Here is a 16648-nt window from a genome sequence, read left to right on the forward strand (position 1 = left end):
GACTCTAGTTTCCATTATTATTATTCTGAGTTGCATCATCAGTTGTGTAACATCCTACCTATTTCTCTCAATATAATAAGGATGTGAGCAAAATAATAGTTTTTCTTCAAACCCATGTACCATATCTGAACATTCTGCATTGACAATATGAAAATAGGTAATGATGTTATCAAGAACAATTACTTATGCTATGTGTTGACTGAAGATTAGGATTTTTATAATGTGCATATAAAATGCCAAATCACAGTTGTTTTTGTAAGTATGATGACATTTACAAATATTTTATTTGCATCAGTATAAGATTTTGTATGTCCTTTATTTGCTTTACTACATTAGTGTAAATTAAAGGCCAGAAAAAAGTAATTCTGTGTAAAACTTAAGGATGAAAGTAACTTCCACATTATGTGCCTGCCAAGTAACATAGTGCAATGAAAATCACACCATATATGAAAAGAACAGCTGTAATATATTGTATAGTACAAGATGGTACCTGTAGACATATGCAATGAGATGAAGAAAAATGACACTCTGATTCAAAAACAATAATTACACTGAAGTCACTGTCATTTATGATGATTCCCTAGGACATAATGAAAGGTGAGACATGGTTCTTAATAGGGTGTGTTAACACCGTGGATGGCAATGCATGTTCTGCGAGATGCTACCATGCTGGCCAAAGGGTTTGTAAGATGTTCTTATGGTAGGGTGTTCCACTCTCCACCAATGCAAAGGTGATAACTACTGAATGGTCGTTGGTGTATGTAGATGTGCTGCAATATGTCTCCTTAATGCATCCAACATATGTTCAATGGGATTTAAATCAACGAATGATCATCAGGTCAGTGCATTCCATGAATATCCTCTCATTCCAAGAGCTCCTCCACTTGCACTGTTCAATTTGGTTATACATCGCAGTCCATAAAAATAAAGTCAGGACTGAATGCACCCCAGAAAAGAAACACAGTGGTATGGAGTACAATGTCGCAGTAACATTTGGTAGTTAGTGTACCATTTTAGAAAATTTGGAGGTCAGTGCACCCATGCAAGATTACGCCTCCCAACATCAGAACACCCTGATCACATAAGACAATGTTACTAGTGCATTACATGTTCCCATCTTTCACCATATCAGGATAAATCCAGAATAACTACTCACACTGACTCTGCCCTCATCTCAGAAAAGCAAGTGGGCCACCCATCGCTGATCCAGACCTTATGCTCTTGGCAACAATACAAATGGTGCTACTGTCCTGTTAAATGTGGATGTCACTGCACTGACTGTTTGACATGGGTACCTTCTTGCCTGTTGCACAATGTCATGATCATCTGCTACTGTAGCTGACCATGATCTACCATCTCCTCTCCTTGAGGCACCAGTGCCTGCAGTTTGGATGACTCCCCATGCACATGAAACAATGCCATGAGCAATACTTCCTTTCCTACAGTCATCACAGCTCATCCTCTTTCCAGTTTCTCGACAATTCTTCCCCATGGGAAGCCATCCAGATGTTGGATCCAGGCCATGTTGTAGTGAAGAACACCACCAGGGTCCACCATAACTGCTCCCTGACTGACACACACTGTCTTTTCCCATTAGTTCAATTACCTGTGTTGTGGGACCAGGCCTATTTGGTGTTTTAGTTGTGCTGATCTCATGGCATGTGACATCTGGCTTTCTGTGCATGACTAGGAGACCTCTGGCAACATGCTCCCAAACTTTCACTCATTTCCACTGAGTTGTCAATATGTTATGTACTTTATCTATCCCATCCTTAAGTTTTGCACAGCAATGTATACATATTTTGATGGGAGTGCAGTTTTATAACTTAACATTTCTACTTCCGTTGTTGACATGTGGTGCTGTTGTACTGGTCTATAATAATGCAACAGCTGTTATAATGAGGTTGTATTGTTGTTATTTTTGGATATGTTACATGAGATGGAATGTTAAAACCTATAAGTACATAAATGTTAATGTATGATTTTAAAATTACTAGTAACCCAAACTCAGAAATCCTTCTAACTAATTTTGATGTTATGGACTGAGCAATTCCCACTATATGTGAGGAAAAGGCAATGTTCACACTTATTGCCTATGAAGTATCTTCATATTTTCTTTGTAATCAATAATTACATAATAAATTACCATGAAATGAAGTATTTCATATACAATAAGTTTCATCTTTATCTGTGATCAATGTTATTCCTGCAAAGTACACATCAAAAAGTATTTTTCATTCTTTCAAGCTATGGCATGAAATAGCTCAGGTCTTTTATTGTCAGGACATGTTAGTAAAAATAGTTCTGTAATGTTCCTCAGATTGACAGAAACAGTCTCCCAAGGGTAGGACTTAGAAACACAACTCATAATTTTTTCTTGATTACTTACTTTTCTGATACATGAGACAGATTGAAAGGATGTGGAACTTGCTGCAGTACTGCTCTGGCACTGGAAGAAGTTACTTCCTCTTGGCTCTGTGCTTCCCCTCCAACCACACGAGGCTGGAGAGCTAGCAATGTTGCTAGGCAGTTGTATGTCTCACTTTGTGCATAGCTGATATCTGCATTTGCATGAAGCCCGAAGAGTGCAGGATCATCATTCAGTGGTAACGTACGAATGTAATCTACATAGTCTGCAAGTAGTGCATCTGCAGGCAACTGTAGAATTTCATACAGGTTATATGAACTCATACATTTACTTCTTGTGAAGAATAATAGGGGTTATTTACATGACAAGTAATAATTAATCAGAACAAGACAAGAAGTATAGCTGTTAACTATAAATGATATTAACTGAATAAAAAATAAATAAAATGGAAATTAACAGAAAAGCATAGAAAAAAAGAAATATAATGAAATACTGCACACACTTTCCCAGTAACTTCAAATACATTCACAACACAACAGCCTGTGAAGTTTATAAATATTGTATATATTTATTTGGTATCCTTTTGGTACTGGTCATTTTGAAAAGTGTAATTTAATACTCCTGTACTCTCATATTGTTAGGTTATCAAGTTCCTGCACAATAAATTTCAACTTGTAAAAATAAACATAACCCACTGTAGGATATAAATATACTTTTTATTTGTTGTGATGCTCAATTTCAACTCAGCAATCGTTATCAAGCACCTACAAAACATCTCAACTACAGAAAAGTAAAATAAATAATATTTATAACAGTCTAAAGATATTAAAAGCATGTTGTTGTTGTGATCTTCAGTCCTGAGACTGTTTTGATGCAGCTCTCCATGCTACTCTATCATGTACAAACTTCTTCATCTCCCAGTACCTACTGCAACCTACATCCTTCTGACTCTGATTAGTGTACTCATCTCTTGGTCTCCCTCTACAATTTTTACCCTCCACACTGCCCTCCAATTCTAAATTGGTGATCCCTTGATGCCTTAGAATATGCCCCACGAACCGATCCCTTCTCCTAGTCAAGTTGTGCCACACATTTCTTTTCTCTCCAATTCTATTCAATACCTCCTCATTAGTTATGTGATCTACCCATCCAATCTTCAGCATTCTTCTGTAGCACCACATTTCAAAAGCTTCTATTCTCTTCTTGTCTAAACTATTTATCGTCAACATTTCACTTTCATACATGGCTACACTCCATACAAATTCTTTCAGAACCGAGGAAACAACTTCCTGACACTTACATCTATACTCGATGTTAACAAATTTCTATTCTTCAGAAAGGCTTTCCTTGCCATTGCCAGTCTACATTTTATATCCTCTCTACTTCGACCATCATCAGTTATTTTGCTCCCCAAATAGCAAAACTCATTTACTTGTTTAAGTGTCAAATTTCCTGATCTAATTCACACAGCATCAGCTGACTTAATTTGACTACATTCCATTATCCTCATTTTGCTTTTGTTGATGTTCATCTTACATCCTCCTTTCAAGACATTGTCCATTCCGTTCAGCTGCTCTTTCAGGTCCTTTGCTGTTACTGACAGAATTACAATGTAATCCGCGAACCACAAAGTTTTTATTTCTTCTCCATGGATTTCAATACCTACCCTGAATTTTTCTTTTGTTTCCTTTACTGCTTGCTTAATATACAGATTGAATAACATTGGGTATAGGCTACAACCCTGTCTCACTCCCTTCCCAACCACTGCTTCCCTTTCATGTCCATCGACTCTTATAACTGCCATCTGGTTTCTTTACAAATTGTAAATAGCCTTTTGCTCCCTGTATTTTACCCCTGCCATCTTCAGAATTTGAAAGAGAGTATTCCAGTCAACATAAATGTAGGTTTGCCTTTCCCTAATCTTTCTTCTAAGTTAAGTCATAAGGTCAGTATTGCCTCACGTTTTCCAACATTTCTACAGAATCCAAACTGATCTTCCCTGAAGTCAGCTTCTACCAGTATTTCCATTTGTCTGTAAAGAATTTGTGTTAGTATTTTGCAGCTGTGACTAATTACATTGATAGTTCGGTAATTTTCACATCTGTCAACACCTGCTTTCTTTGGGATTGGAATTATTATATTCTTCTTGAAGTCTGAGGGTATTTCACCTGTCTCGTACATCTTGCTAACCAGATGGAAGAGTTTTGTTAGGCCTGGTTCTCCCATGGCTGTCAGTAGTTCTAATGGAATGTTGTCTCTCCTAGGCCTTTGTTTTGACTTAGGTCTTTCAGTGCTCTGTCAAATTCTCCACGCAGTATCATATCTCCCATTTCATCTTCATCTACATCCTCTTCCATTTCCATAATATTGCTCTGAAGTACCTCGCCCTTGTATAGACCCTCTATATACTCCTTCCACCTTTCTGCTTTCCCTTCTTTGCTTAGAACTGGGTTTCCATCTGAGCTCTTGATATTCATACAAGTGGTTCTCTTTTCTCCAAAGGTCTCTTTAATTTTCCTATAGGCAGTATCTATCTTACCCCTAGTGAGATAAGCCTCTACATCCTTACATTTGTTCTCTAGCCATCCCTGATTAGTCATTTTGCACTTCCTGTCGATCTCATTTTTGAGACGTTTACATTCCTTTTTGCCTGCTTCATTTACTGCATTTTTATATTTTCTCCTTTCATCAATTAAATTCAATATTTCTTCTGTTACCCAAGGATTTCTACTAGCCCTCATCTTTTTACCTACTTGATCCTCTGCTGCCTTCACTACTTCATCCCTCAGAGCTACCCATTCTTCTTCTACTGTACTCCTCAAATTCCCTTAAAAGCATAATAAATGACAAAATCAAACAATGGAAATCCCAAAATGGAATAATGACAATACAGGGTGTCCCAAAAAGAATGACCTGATTTTAACTTGTAATGATATTGAGACAATTGCCACTAGGTAACTGAAACAGTGCTAGATGTAATTGTCATGGTCTAGAGTTTCAGAAAAAGTCTTCTAGATGTCGCTACGAGTGCTTACCTGGAGCATGCACCCAGTCTCGCGCAATATCGTGTCTGTGTAACAGAAGGCATATTGTGTTACTGAATTTAGTCGTACTCAATCTGTGATCACAGTTCAGCGGGCATTTCATATTTGATTTTGTACTAAACCACCATCACCAAAGAACATTTGACCGTGGTATAAACAGTTTGAAGAAACAGGGTGTCTCTGTAAAGGCAAAAGTCCTGGCCGGCCACACGTTCCTGAAGAAACAATGGAACAAATCCGACGAGCATTTGGGCGGAGCCCCCGCAATTCTATATGTTGTGCTAGCCCTTAAACCATACTGATTATAAGCTCTTCGAGATACTGACAAACTGAAGCAAGTGGACATGGAAGATGACACTTTTATGTCAAGGTTGATATTGAGCAATGAGACAAATTTCCATATTAGCGGTAATGTTCACCATCATAACGTGTGTATATGGGGGCTCGAAAATCCTCATGAAACAATTGAACACAAACGTGATTCCCCAAAAGTGAATGTTTTTTGTGCTGTTTCACAAAGCAAGGTTTATGGACCCTAATTTTTTTAGGAAGAAACTGTAACATGACAATCATATCTTGAAATGCTACAGAACTGGTTATTCACACAACTTGACTCCGAAAATTTCATCTATCAGCAAGATGTAGCACCACCACACTGACACAACAATGTGCGCAGTTTCCTCAATGCCAGCGTGCCTCAATGTTGGATAGGGCGTGCAGGACTGCGAGACCAGGCTTTACACTTTTTACCGCCTGGGTCCCCTGACTTAACACCATGTGATTTCTTCCTGTGGGGATATGTTAAACAATGTGTTTACATTCCTCCCTTACCTTGTGACATTCATGAACTAAAAACCAGAATATCAGCTGCTGTTGCTTCAGTGACAGAAGACACCTTACACTCAGTTTGGGATGAATTTGGCTATCGACTAGATGTTGTCTGTGCAGCCAACGGAGGACATATTGAACATTTATGATGTATTTTTATAAACTTCTGTCTTTTCTGAGTAATTTAGTATGAAATTTGTTGGTGTTAAGCCATTCTTCCTAATAAATAATTCTATTTAAAATTGGGTCATTCTTTTTGGGACACTCTGTATTATGAAAAGGACAGATTGCTGCTCACTGTCTAGACGAGATGCTGAGTCACAGACAGGCACAACGAAAAGACTGCTATACTTCTAAGCTTTCACCTGAAACGACTTCTTCTAAAGTTGGAAATACATATTCACACAAGCACAACTCACACACTGTAGCAAATTCCGTCTGCTTTATCTTCTTCGTTTGTTGTCCTTGGTGTCAACGCACTGCATCACTACACTGGCTGAAAAACGGGGTTTCTAATTTGGACACTGACTACTGTAAATAATGTAGCCGACATATGTACAGTAGCATTGCACAGTCTTTTACTTCCAATGTTTACACAACCCCCCAATAATCCACAGTTATGTATGTATGGCCAGTGGACTTTTGTTTAAACTTTCCATAAGCCACATTAATAGTTCGCAGGCGAACTTCCACATACTGCTACAATAGTTTTCTGTTGAGCATCTGTTGTTGTTTTTTGTGGTCTTCAGTCCTGAGACTGGTTTGATGCAGCTCTCCATGCTACTCTATCCTGTGCCAGCTTCTTCATCTCCCAGAACCCACTGCAACCCACATCCTTCTGAATTTGCTTAGTGTAGTCATCTCTTGGTCTCCCTCTATGATTTTTACCCTCTATGCTGCCCTCCAATACTAAATTGGTGATCCCTTGATGCCTCAGAACATGTCCTACCAACTGATCCCTTCTTCTGGTCAAGTTGTAAGACAAACCTCTCTTCTCCCCAATCCTATTCAATACTTCCTCATTAGTTATGTGATCTACCCATCTAATCTTCAGCATTCTTCTGTAGCACCACATTTCAAAAGCTTCTATTCTCTTCTTGTCTAAACTATTTATTGTCCATGTTTCACTTCCATACATGGCTACACTCCATACAAATACTTTCAGAAATGACTTCCTGTCACTTAAATCTATACTCGATGTTAACAAATTTCTCTTCTTCAGAAACGCTTTCCTTGCCATTGCCAGTCTGCGTTGAGCATCTATGATCAGTAAAAACATAACCACAAAGTTCACAGTTCTTGAAGAATAGAAAGGTACTATGGAGCAGACAGTGTCACTGTTTTAACACACGGCCTAATTGTTTAACATTTGTTACACTGTTAATTTGAAGCATTGCTGTTGTTTTAGCCAACACATATTACTCATCTGAAACTCACTTGTGGACTGACTGTCTCGGGAAAATCGGGACCTTATATATCATCACAATAATAGGTGCTGAAATTACACATTGTTCAAAGTTAAATTTACAGAAATTACAATTAAAACTTAACTCGTTAAATTAGCTGTATACATTGAAATAATTGGTCTTTTTAATAGTTTCTTCTACTGCAAGAGTTAAGCTGATTTATTTAAAATTAATCAATATCATTATGCAAACAATACTTTTAAGAAAACTGTTAATTACTCTGGAATTTATTTGGGGCTGGCTTTGCTAACATGTTTTCGAATAGAGCCAAATAGATACTTTCAGATTACTAGTATCTCGTCTTCCAAATGCTTATAATTATTACAGAATTTATATTTTTTTAAGTCAACAATAGAATTTAAATTATGAAACAATTACTGATTTCACCCCGTAATGAAAGATACTAACTAGGAATAGTCAAAATAAATTAGAACATCAGTTACCTACATAAAACTAACCACAAAATTAGATCTCGTGTTATATACTTTAAAACTGAGGGCCAAACTTTCGCATATGAAAATGCAGATTAAACTCACATATGCTAATGGTAAATAGTTAAAAGTAACAAAACAAATTTAAGGAGGCAGATGGCAAAACAAGAAGGGAATTAAAATTATCCCAGCTTGCTTCATCACAACACCCATGACGACTGTCATGGATGAGAGATAATGGTCATGTGTGTGAGAGTTGCACAAGCATAAATGTGTGTTTTGATTGTGTGTTTCCTACTTTAGAAGATAACTGTTTGGGAGCAGCTATAACAGTCTTCCTGTTGTACCTGCCTGTGACTCAATGTTTCCTTTATATGGTGAGTAGCAATCTACTCTTTTCATTACACTGTTGTTTACAAATGACAAAACTGTAACTTCAGTGTAAGGTCTCATACAATACTTACATATGCAATAACATTGTGCACTACATTGTATGAGATCAGACATGCGAATCAATGTGTCAGACCACATGTGGAGCAACACTTTTCATTTTACTTGTTTTCAGACAAAGCCTATTATACCAGAGAGTCACAATTCAATGTTAGCATGATCTGTATCAAATACAATTGCAAAAACAGTAGAAAATGTGGACGATTCAAGTATACCATTACTTGAGAGCAAACTTAACATCCTTTTGGATAATGAACCACATATTCCAAACGAACTTCAAATAATACTGTGGTTACATCAACATACAGAAGTTGTAATTAGCCTTTGGATTATGTCAAAGAGAGATTTAAACATAACATGTAAGTAAATCATACTGAATATCAATGCATGTTTCTCCTCTGTCCCTATATATGTAAATGTGAAGATAAAGAGTAGATCAGTAATGGCCAAGTTATGCAAACATATAGTGAAAGTTTATAAGCGTGAAATTCAAGATAAGTTTAAAGACAAACTGAGGCTCAATCGTAACTTGTATTTAGCATTTATGGAGGAAAGTGAGGTGCTCTCTCTCCATTACAGTTTGATATGCTATACGAGGTGATACAGTATTATGCACATTATGTGATTGGGAAAATAGATAATCTAATTTTATTTAGCAAACGGCTTACACTGATTTGATATAATATATAAAAATGATATTGAGACAAATCAAGCTGAGTATCCATTCCCATCTGCTATGTTTTCAGCCTTCCAAGATTTTTTAATTTTTTCCCTAAATTATGATAATACAATAAGATAGTGTAGCCCAGTACACAGTGAGTGCTTAATAATTCCAAATTCATAAATAAATGAAGTTCATTGCTCATTTCATAGTACTTGTTAATATAGTTACAGTGATCTAATCAGCTAACTCAGAAACTTTGTTAATTAAGAAATATTGTTAATTGAAAATGTCCATACAGTATGACTTGCATATTTAGTGAGTGGTGGGAAATATATTTTGGCATATTAATGCCTATCACTGGAAGCCTATATCTCCAACTTCTTGGTAAGGTATCTAAAATTGTCTGAAATAGGGCTCTGTTGGGTGGCACACAGGAAAACATAACAGGAAACAGTTAACACTAGCTTTCAAGTTCTTGCTTTTTTTCTAGTGAGAGAACACATTTTCACACACCCAACCATGCAGACATCCAAACATGCTAGTGATAGTGGTGAGACTGATTACTGAATATTGATTATCAAAAGTAATTTCCTGGGTAGGTGGAGGTGGGCAGGGGGTAGGGAAAGACATGTGAAGCAAGAAGGGGGTAACAGGGCAGTGTGAGGCAGGTTTTTCGCCAGATGTCTCAGCAGCTGCACAGCAAACAAACAACTGTCACCTGTGCCAAAAAGTCTCTTCCATACAGCCTCCCATTTGTGGAGGCTCCGTCTACAGTAGATAGCTGAAGTAGTCAAAATACTCTGATTCTAATGAAGAGATAGAGGGGCTGGCCAGTACTTATCTCAGCTCAGTACAGCCAATAGATACACAAAACATAACAGAAAATTTATGTATCCTAGCTTTCGGAACTTTGTTCCTTCGTTAGGGAGGAGAGAGGGGAAAAAGGTGGAAGAAAGGAAAGTGGATTCAGTTACTCACAACCCAGGCTATGCAGCAACAGGGGAAAGGTAAACAGGGAAGGTAGCAAAGATGGAGGCATGGGTTTCAGAGGGAAGCCAAAGATATTCTACTGTAAGTGCTGTGCCAGGTTCAAATCAAAGAGGATGCATAAAGAACTAAAGTGGTACAGTAACCCCTTCAAAATGCATTTCTACAGAAAACTGTAACCATAAGGGGGAATTCTAGAACAAAACTGTTGGGTCTCAGGGGGAATAAGCATTTCATGTTAGAAAATGAGACTACTTCATAAAATATTTAAGACAAAAAAGAAATTATGTATATATTACAAAAAGGAAAGACACGCACCTAGGTGCTTTGGTACAGGGTTCATAGTAGACAAGAGATATGAGGATGGCATAACTAAAATGAAGAGCAGGTGAGAAAGGATATCAACACTGACATTTCAAGTAGGGAACAAATTGTATACAATAGTAAATGGACATGCACCTACAAGGACAAGAACAGGAAATACAGGAAAGTTGCAGATAGTTTCTGGGAAGAACTAGATGATACACTGAAAAACATACCATTTCGACATGTAAAGATACTCATAGGAGATTGTAATGCACAGATAGGAAGAGAGAAGCAACATAAAGGAGTAGTGGGCGAGTACCCTGCACACCAGCGGACAAACAAAAATGGAGAATGACTAATTGAACTGTGTCGAGAACAGAAAATGAGGTTGATGACAACACACTCCAGGGCCAAAACGTGCAAGAAAAAGACATGGGCAAACCCATGCACCCACCTTGGGGAATTCCAAATTGACCACATAGCAATCAGCTGGACAAATGCTAAAGAGATCATGAACACAAAGGTCTGGAAGAACACAGGAATAGAATCGGATTACTATCATACAGAAGTTAAGTGCCTTTGGATTCCAAACAGGGACAGACTGTCACAAACAAATAGAAGAACAGAAAACATAAAGATAGGCAGAGACAAATTAAGATGCAATCGATCCAGATATGAGGAAGTAATTGAATCATTCAATGAATGGGATGACATGAAGCGAAATATGGCCAAACAGGCTGAACTATGGGGAAAGGAAGAAAAGAGACGGAAGCACTGGTGTTGGAACAAGGAATGTGAGGAAGTGGTAGAGACTCGCAGGAAAGCCTGGAGAGACTGGAGTAGCAAGAAGAACCCACAAATATGGGAAGTTTTCTTAAGAGCAAGAAAGGAACTAGCCTGAACATTAAGATGGACCAGAAGACAGAAGATGAAGCAGGAACTGGACGAGATTGAGACCAACTTCAGGGAAAACAAGAGCAGACACTTTTTCGGGAAATTCAAAAAGAGTCTGATTGGATACAATGGTAGAGAACTGTTCATAAGAGATAAGAAAGATGAGCTGGCTGTCAGTGCGAAGGAAAGCTGTCAGATTTTTGCAGAGCACTTTCACGACCTGCTGAACTGTGAAGAAGAGCTGGAACTGGGAACTGACACAGAAGAGAGAGAGCCACGCCCTCCAACCAGGGATGAAGTCGCACATGCCATAAGTGATTTAAAGAATAATAAGGCAACTGGAGAAGATGGTATAGCAGCCGAGATGGTAAAGTGGGAAGGCAACAAAGCAACAGACAACATGACCAACATAATTCACCAGATCTGGAGAACAAAGAAGTTGCCAGAAGGATGGAAGAATGCAACTGTAGTACCAATACATAAGAAGGGGGACAAGAGAGATGCAAACAACTACAGAGGAATATCGCTACTAGAGGTTGGATGCAAGGTGCTGTCAAAACTATTGCTCAAGAGAGTAGAAGAACAGGTAGAAAGTACAGTTGACTACTACCAACAGGGATTCAGGAAGGGAAGAGGTTGTATAGAACAGATATTTATCCTGAAGCAACTGATAGAACATAGGGCTTTAAAAAACAAAAATACAGTAATAACCTTTGTGGACTTCACAAAGGCATATGACTCCATTGCCAAACAAACTCTTGTTAGGATCCTGAAGAATGGAGGACTTGATGGAATTACACAAGAACTCAAAGGAAATTCTGACAGACACAAAAGCAAGGGTGAGATTCAGAGGAGCACTGTCAGAAGAATTTGAGATCAAGACTGGCATTAAACAGGGAGATGGATTGTCACCATTGTCATTAAATATAGGGCTGGATGAAGTGATCAGGCAGTGGAGAGCAATAAACGAGGAAATGGGAATACCAAAGACCCATGTGGGGGCCAAAAAGGACAACAGGGCTCAAATGGACTGCCTAGCCTTTGCAGATGACATAGCAATAGTAAGTGAGATGGAAGAAGATGCAAAGACACAACTCAACAACTTAAGTAAGGTAGCCAGAAAGGTGGGACTGAGGATCGCCTATAACAAGACAAAGACATTAAATAGCACTGCAGACTGAGAAACACTGGAAGGCACTGTGCAAATGGTGGACAAATTTAAATACCTGGGAGAATTTAATAGGAAGGAACAGGAGCAAGGAGAGAATAACAGAGAGGATAAAGAAGATGAGGTCAGCTTTCTGCATGACGAGAGAGATATACAATAAAAAGAATATATCCACAGAGGCAAAGATAAGCCACTACAAGGCAACTGTGAGGAATGCACTATTATATGCTGCTGAGATGATGACACTAGGAAGAAAGACTAGAGAAAGACAAGAGAAAAATACTGAGAAAAATACTAGGTCCCAAAAGAGGTGGATGCAAAGACCTAGGGAAGAACTGTACCAAAACATGAGAACAATATCCAGGGAAATCAGACTCAAAAGGGCAAGGTTTGCTGGACATGTAGTGAGGATGAGTATGGACGGAATGACGAAGAGAGTGTGGGAAACAACAGGGAGGACAAGGGGAAAGACAGGAACCAAGTGGGTTGTTGAACTTCAGAAGGACTAATTGGAATTGGCGATCAAGGTCGAAGGAAAGGAAAATTGGAGGAACAAATCTACACCGACCAATATGCTGAAGATCAATGACAGAGACGAATACAGGAAAAGATTAGTGTGTCACCAGTGGAGCCGACAGGAGAAACGGACACTGACGATCTCGGAAGAAGAGCGGGAGAGACAAAGATAAAGAATTAAGAGGTTCTGAGAGAAGAAGAGGAAAATGCAGTCCACAAAGGGGCTACCCATCCTACAGAGGCCATAAAGCAAGAAGAAAAAGATTACAAAAAATATTCCACATAACTAAGAAAAATAATAAGAGCAGCAAAAATAATTCATAATGATGAATAAATTTATAATTCAGCTAATAAAGCAAAGGCTACCTGGAGTGTTATTTAAAAAGAGTGAGGAAAACACAAAGGGCTTATTTCAATAGTGGTACAAGGCCATTACCTCCACTTTTCTGTCTATAATGCTTCTGAAATTAATGAGCTAAACAAACAGAAAGAAAGGTTCATCTCTAGCAAGAAGTCATATGCTTGAATATTTCTGGTATCTCAACTGCAGATTTTTCAGCGCCCATTTAACTTTAGGACTCTGTATCTCAATATGAAGAAAAATGGACTTTTACCACTACTGAAATAAGCCCTTCACATAGTACCATGCAAAAATATAACACTATCACAAGACAATAAAAAAGTAACAAACCCCTTAAAATAGCCAACACATTTAACAACTTTTTCACATGTGTTACTCATAACATGACAAAATCACACTTAAATAAGAACATCCATTCAAACGAATATCAAATACACTGATCATCCAGGACATTGTGACCACTTGCTAATAGCTGGCATGTTCACCTTCAGCACAGATAACAGCGGCAACAGGGCATGGCACAGAAGCAATGAGGCTTTGGTAGGTCACTGGAAGGAGATGGCACCACATAGGCACACAAGCCACCTAATTCCTGTTAAGGGGGCCAATGAGTTCTGACGCCAACGTTCAATCACATGCCAGATGTATTCGATCAGGTTCAGATCTGGCAAGTAGATGGGTCAGTGCATCAATTGAAACTCACCAATGTGTTCCTCTAACCATTCAATCACACTTCTGGCCTTGTGACATGGTGCATTATCTTGTTGAAAAATGTCACTGCCGTCAGGAAACATCATCGTCATGAAGGGGTGTACATGGTCTGCAACCAGTGTGTGATACTCCTTGGCTGTCACGGTCTCTTGTATAAGCTCCAATGGACCCATGGATGCCCATGGGAATGTTCCCAGAGCATAATGGAGGCACCACCAGCTTGTCTCCATCCCCAGTACAGGTGTCAAGGAACTGTTCCCCTGGAAGACAATGGATTCGCGCTCTCCCATTGGCATGAAGAAGGTAGTGGAGTTCATCAGATCATGTAGTGCTTTGCTATTGCCATTGTTTCAACGTCCAGTGCTGATGGTCATGTGCGCATTTCAGTCGTAGTTGCCGATGTCATGGTGTTAACATTTATAAATGCAAGCATCGTTGGCTGCAGAGGCCCATCGTTCGGAGTGTTTGGTGCACTGGGTGCTCAGACACATTGCACTCCAACCAGCATTAAAGTCTGATGTTAGTTCTGCCACAGTTCACTGCCTGTTCTGCTTACCAGTCTGCCCAGCCTATTACATCCAACATCTGTAATGAGGGTGGCTGCCCAACCCCAAGATGTCTTGATCTGGTTTCGCCACATGTTGGTCCAACATTTTGAATAAGGGTGGCTGCCCAACCCCAAGATGTCTTGATCTGGTTTTGTCATGTGTTGAAAACACTCACCACAGCACTCCTTGAACACCTGACAGGTTGTGCTGAGCCTCCAGGCCACCACAATCTACCCTTAGCCAAACTCAGATAGATCACACATCTTCCCTATTCTACACATGGACTGCATGTTCACTGACAATACATGCACTCTGCATGTGTCTGACTAGCAGTCATTCCTCACCAGGTGATCTGTTATCACCTGGACAGGTTTATATAATGTTCTGGCTGATGAGTGTAAGTGCAAGTAGAGTGTCAATGTACATTGGCTCTGTTTCACAAGATGAAGGAGCAAAATCAATAAAAGGATGAAACTTTTCAGGTCTCGAACATCAATGTTGTATGTATGCAGACAGAAGTGATAAATGAAAATCTGGACTGAGGAGGGAGGCACGCTACAGCAACCCGTACAGTTGTGCAAAGCCACTGTGACAGTATGACATAGTTGTCACATTTGCCTAGTGAGCAGCATACCCCAGTTTGAATCCCAGCCTTAGTAAAAAATTTCATTTGTCATTTTAGTTTGCAAATACATATCAACAAAAGGACTAAAAAAAGTCAAACTCTGTTGGCATTAATGGTGTCCCTGTTACAGTCTTAAAGAAGACTGCACCAAACCTAATGGAAATACTCACTTTTGTGACAGATCTCTTGAAGCAAGCATTTTCCATGATGTACTGAAAATATCTAAGGTCATTTAGAGTATATACAAAAGATACGACACATAACATAAATAACTTCACACCCACCACAATTTCCCCTTGCATTGCAAACATATTAGAAAAATTCATGTATGACAAATTTACAGAAATCATAAGAATAAACAATATACTATGTAATGAGCAACACGGATTCGGAATTATGAAGTCAGCAACAATGGACGTTTATGAGTGCATCAACTGCATACCTAGCCTGATGGACAAGAAACAAGAATCAACACGAGTATTTAGTGACCTATGAAACACTTCTGATGAAGTGGATCATACAATTCTGCTGTCAAAACTTGAAAAATATGATATTCAAGATCTGTCCAACAACTGGATCAGTTCCTTCCCGAGCAATTCTAAGCAAATAATCTGCCTGAATTACACAAATATCAACTTAAAAACTATTTCTCAACACTTGTCAGACTATAAAATAATTAAATATGATGTACCCCAAGGATCAGTAATGGGACCCCTTCTATTCTTTCTGTATACAAATGATCTAATCTTAAATGTGGATGCTCATAAAATAATATTATTTCCAGATGATACGACAATTCTATTAACAGGGAAAGAAAAAAATAAAAACTATTGCAATAAAATTTTGCACTACTCCAAACAAGAAGACATACACCCCACTTGCTTCCATCAATGCTGACCCAGTTGGTAACAGTATGGAAACCGAATCTTTAGGACTATCATTGCAAAGTAATGTAAAATGCAATAAACATATTAAATGTCTTAACACAAAACTGAGCAAATGATTCTTTGCTCACTAAAACCTGCTGTAATGAGAAAATAGTGATGAATGCAAACCACACATACTTTCATTCTTGCCTTAAATATGGGGTTGGCTTTCTGGGGAAACTCTAAACCAGCTATCAGCTCTTTCAAGGCATTAAGAAAGAGCTATCAGAATCATGTTTGGATGCAAACCTAGAGGCTCCTGTAAACCTGTGTTTATGATTTTTGGTGTCTCTCCTTTACCATGTGTCTACATTATATAAACCCTCCTATTCTTCAAAATAAATGTAATAGGTAA

General features: G+C 38.5%; 1 protein-coding gene across 1 annotated transcript in view; it reads right to left on the bottom strand.

Annotated features, from left to right (window-relative positions):
* LOC126278931 (dynein axonemal heavy chain 1-like) overlaps window positions 1-16648 on the bottom strand; it is an 825957-nt gene that overhangs the window by 23683 nt on the left and 785626 nt on the right. Inside the window, 1 exon segment of the mRNA XM_049979209.1 lies at window positions 2390-2658. Coding sequence (XP_049835166.1) covers window positions 2390-2658 — 269 coding nt within the window.

The sequence above is a fragment of the Schistocerca gregaria genome, chromosome 6 (assembly GCF_023897955.1).
Source record: "Schistocerca gregaria isolate iqSchGreg1 chromosome 6, iqSchGreg1.2, whole genome shotgun sequence".
Lineage (NCBI taxonomy): Eukaryota > Metazoa > Arthropoda > Insecta > Orthoptera > Acrididae > Schistocerca > Schistocerca gregaria.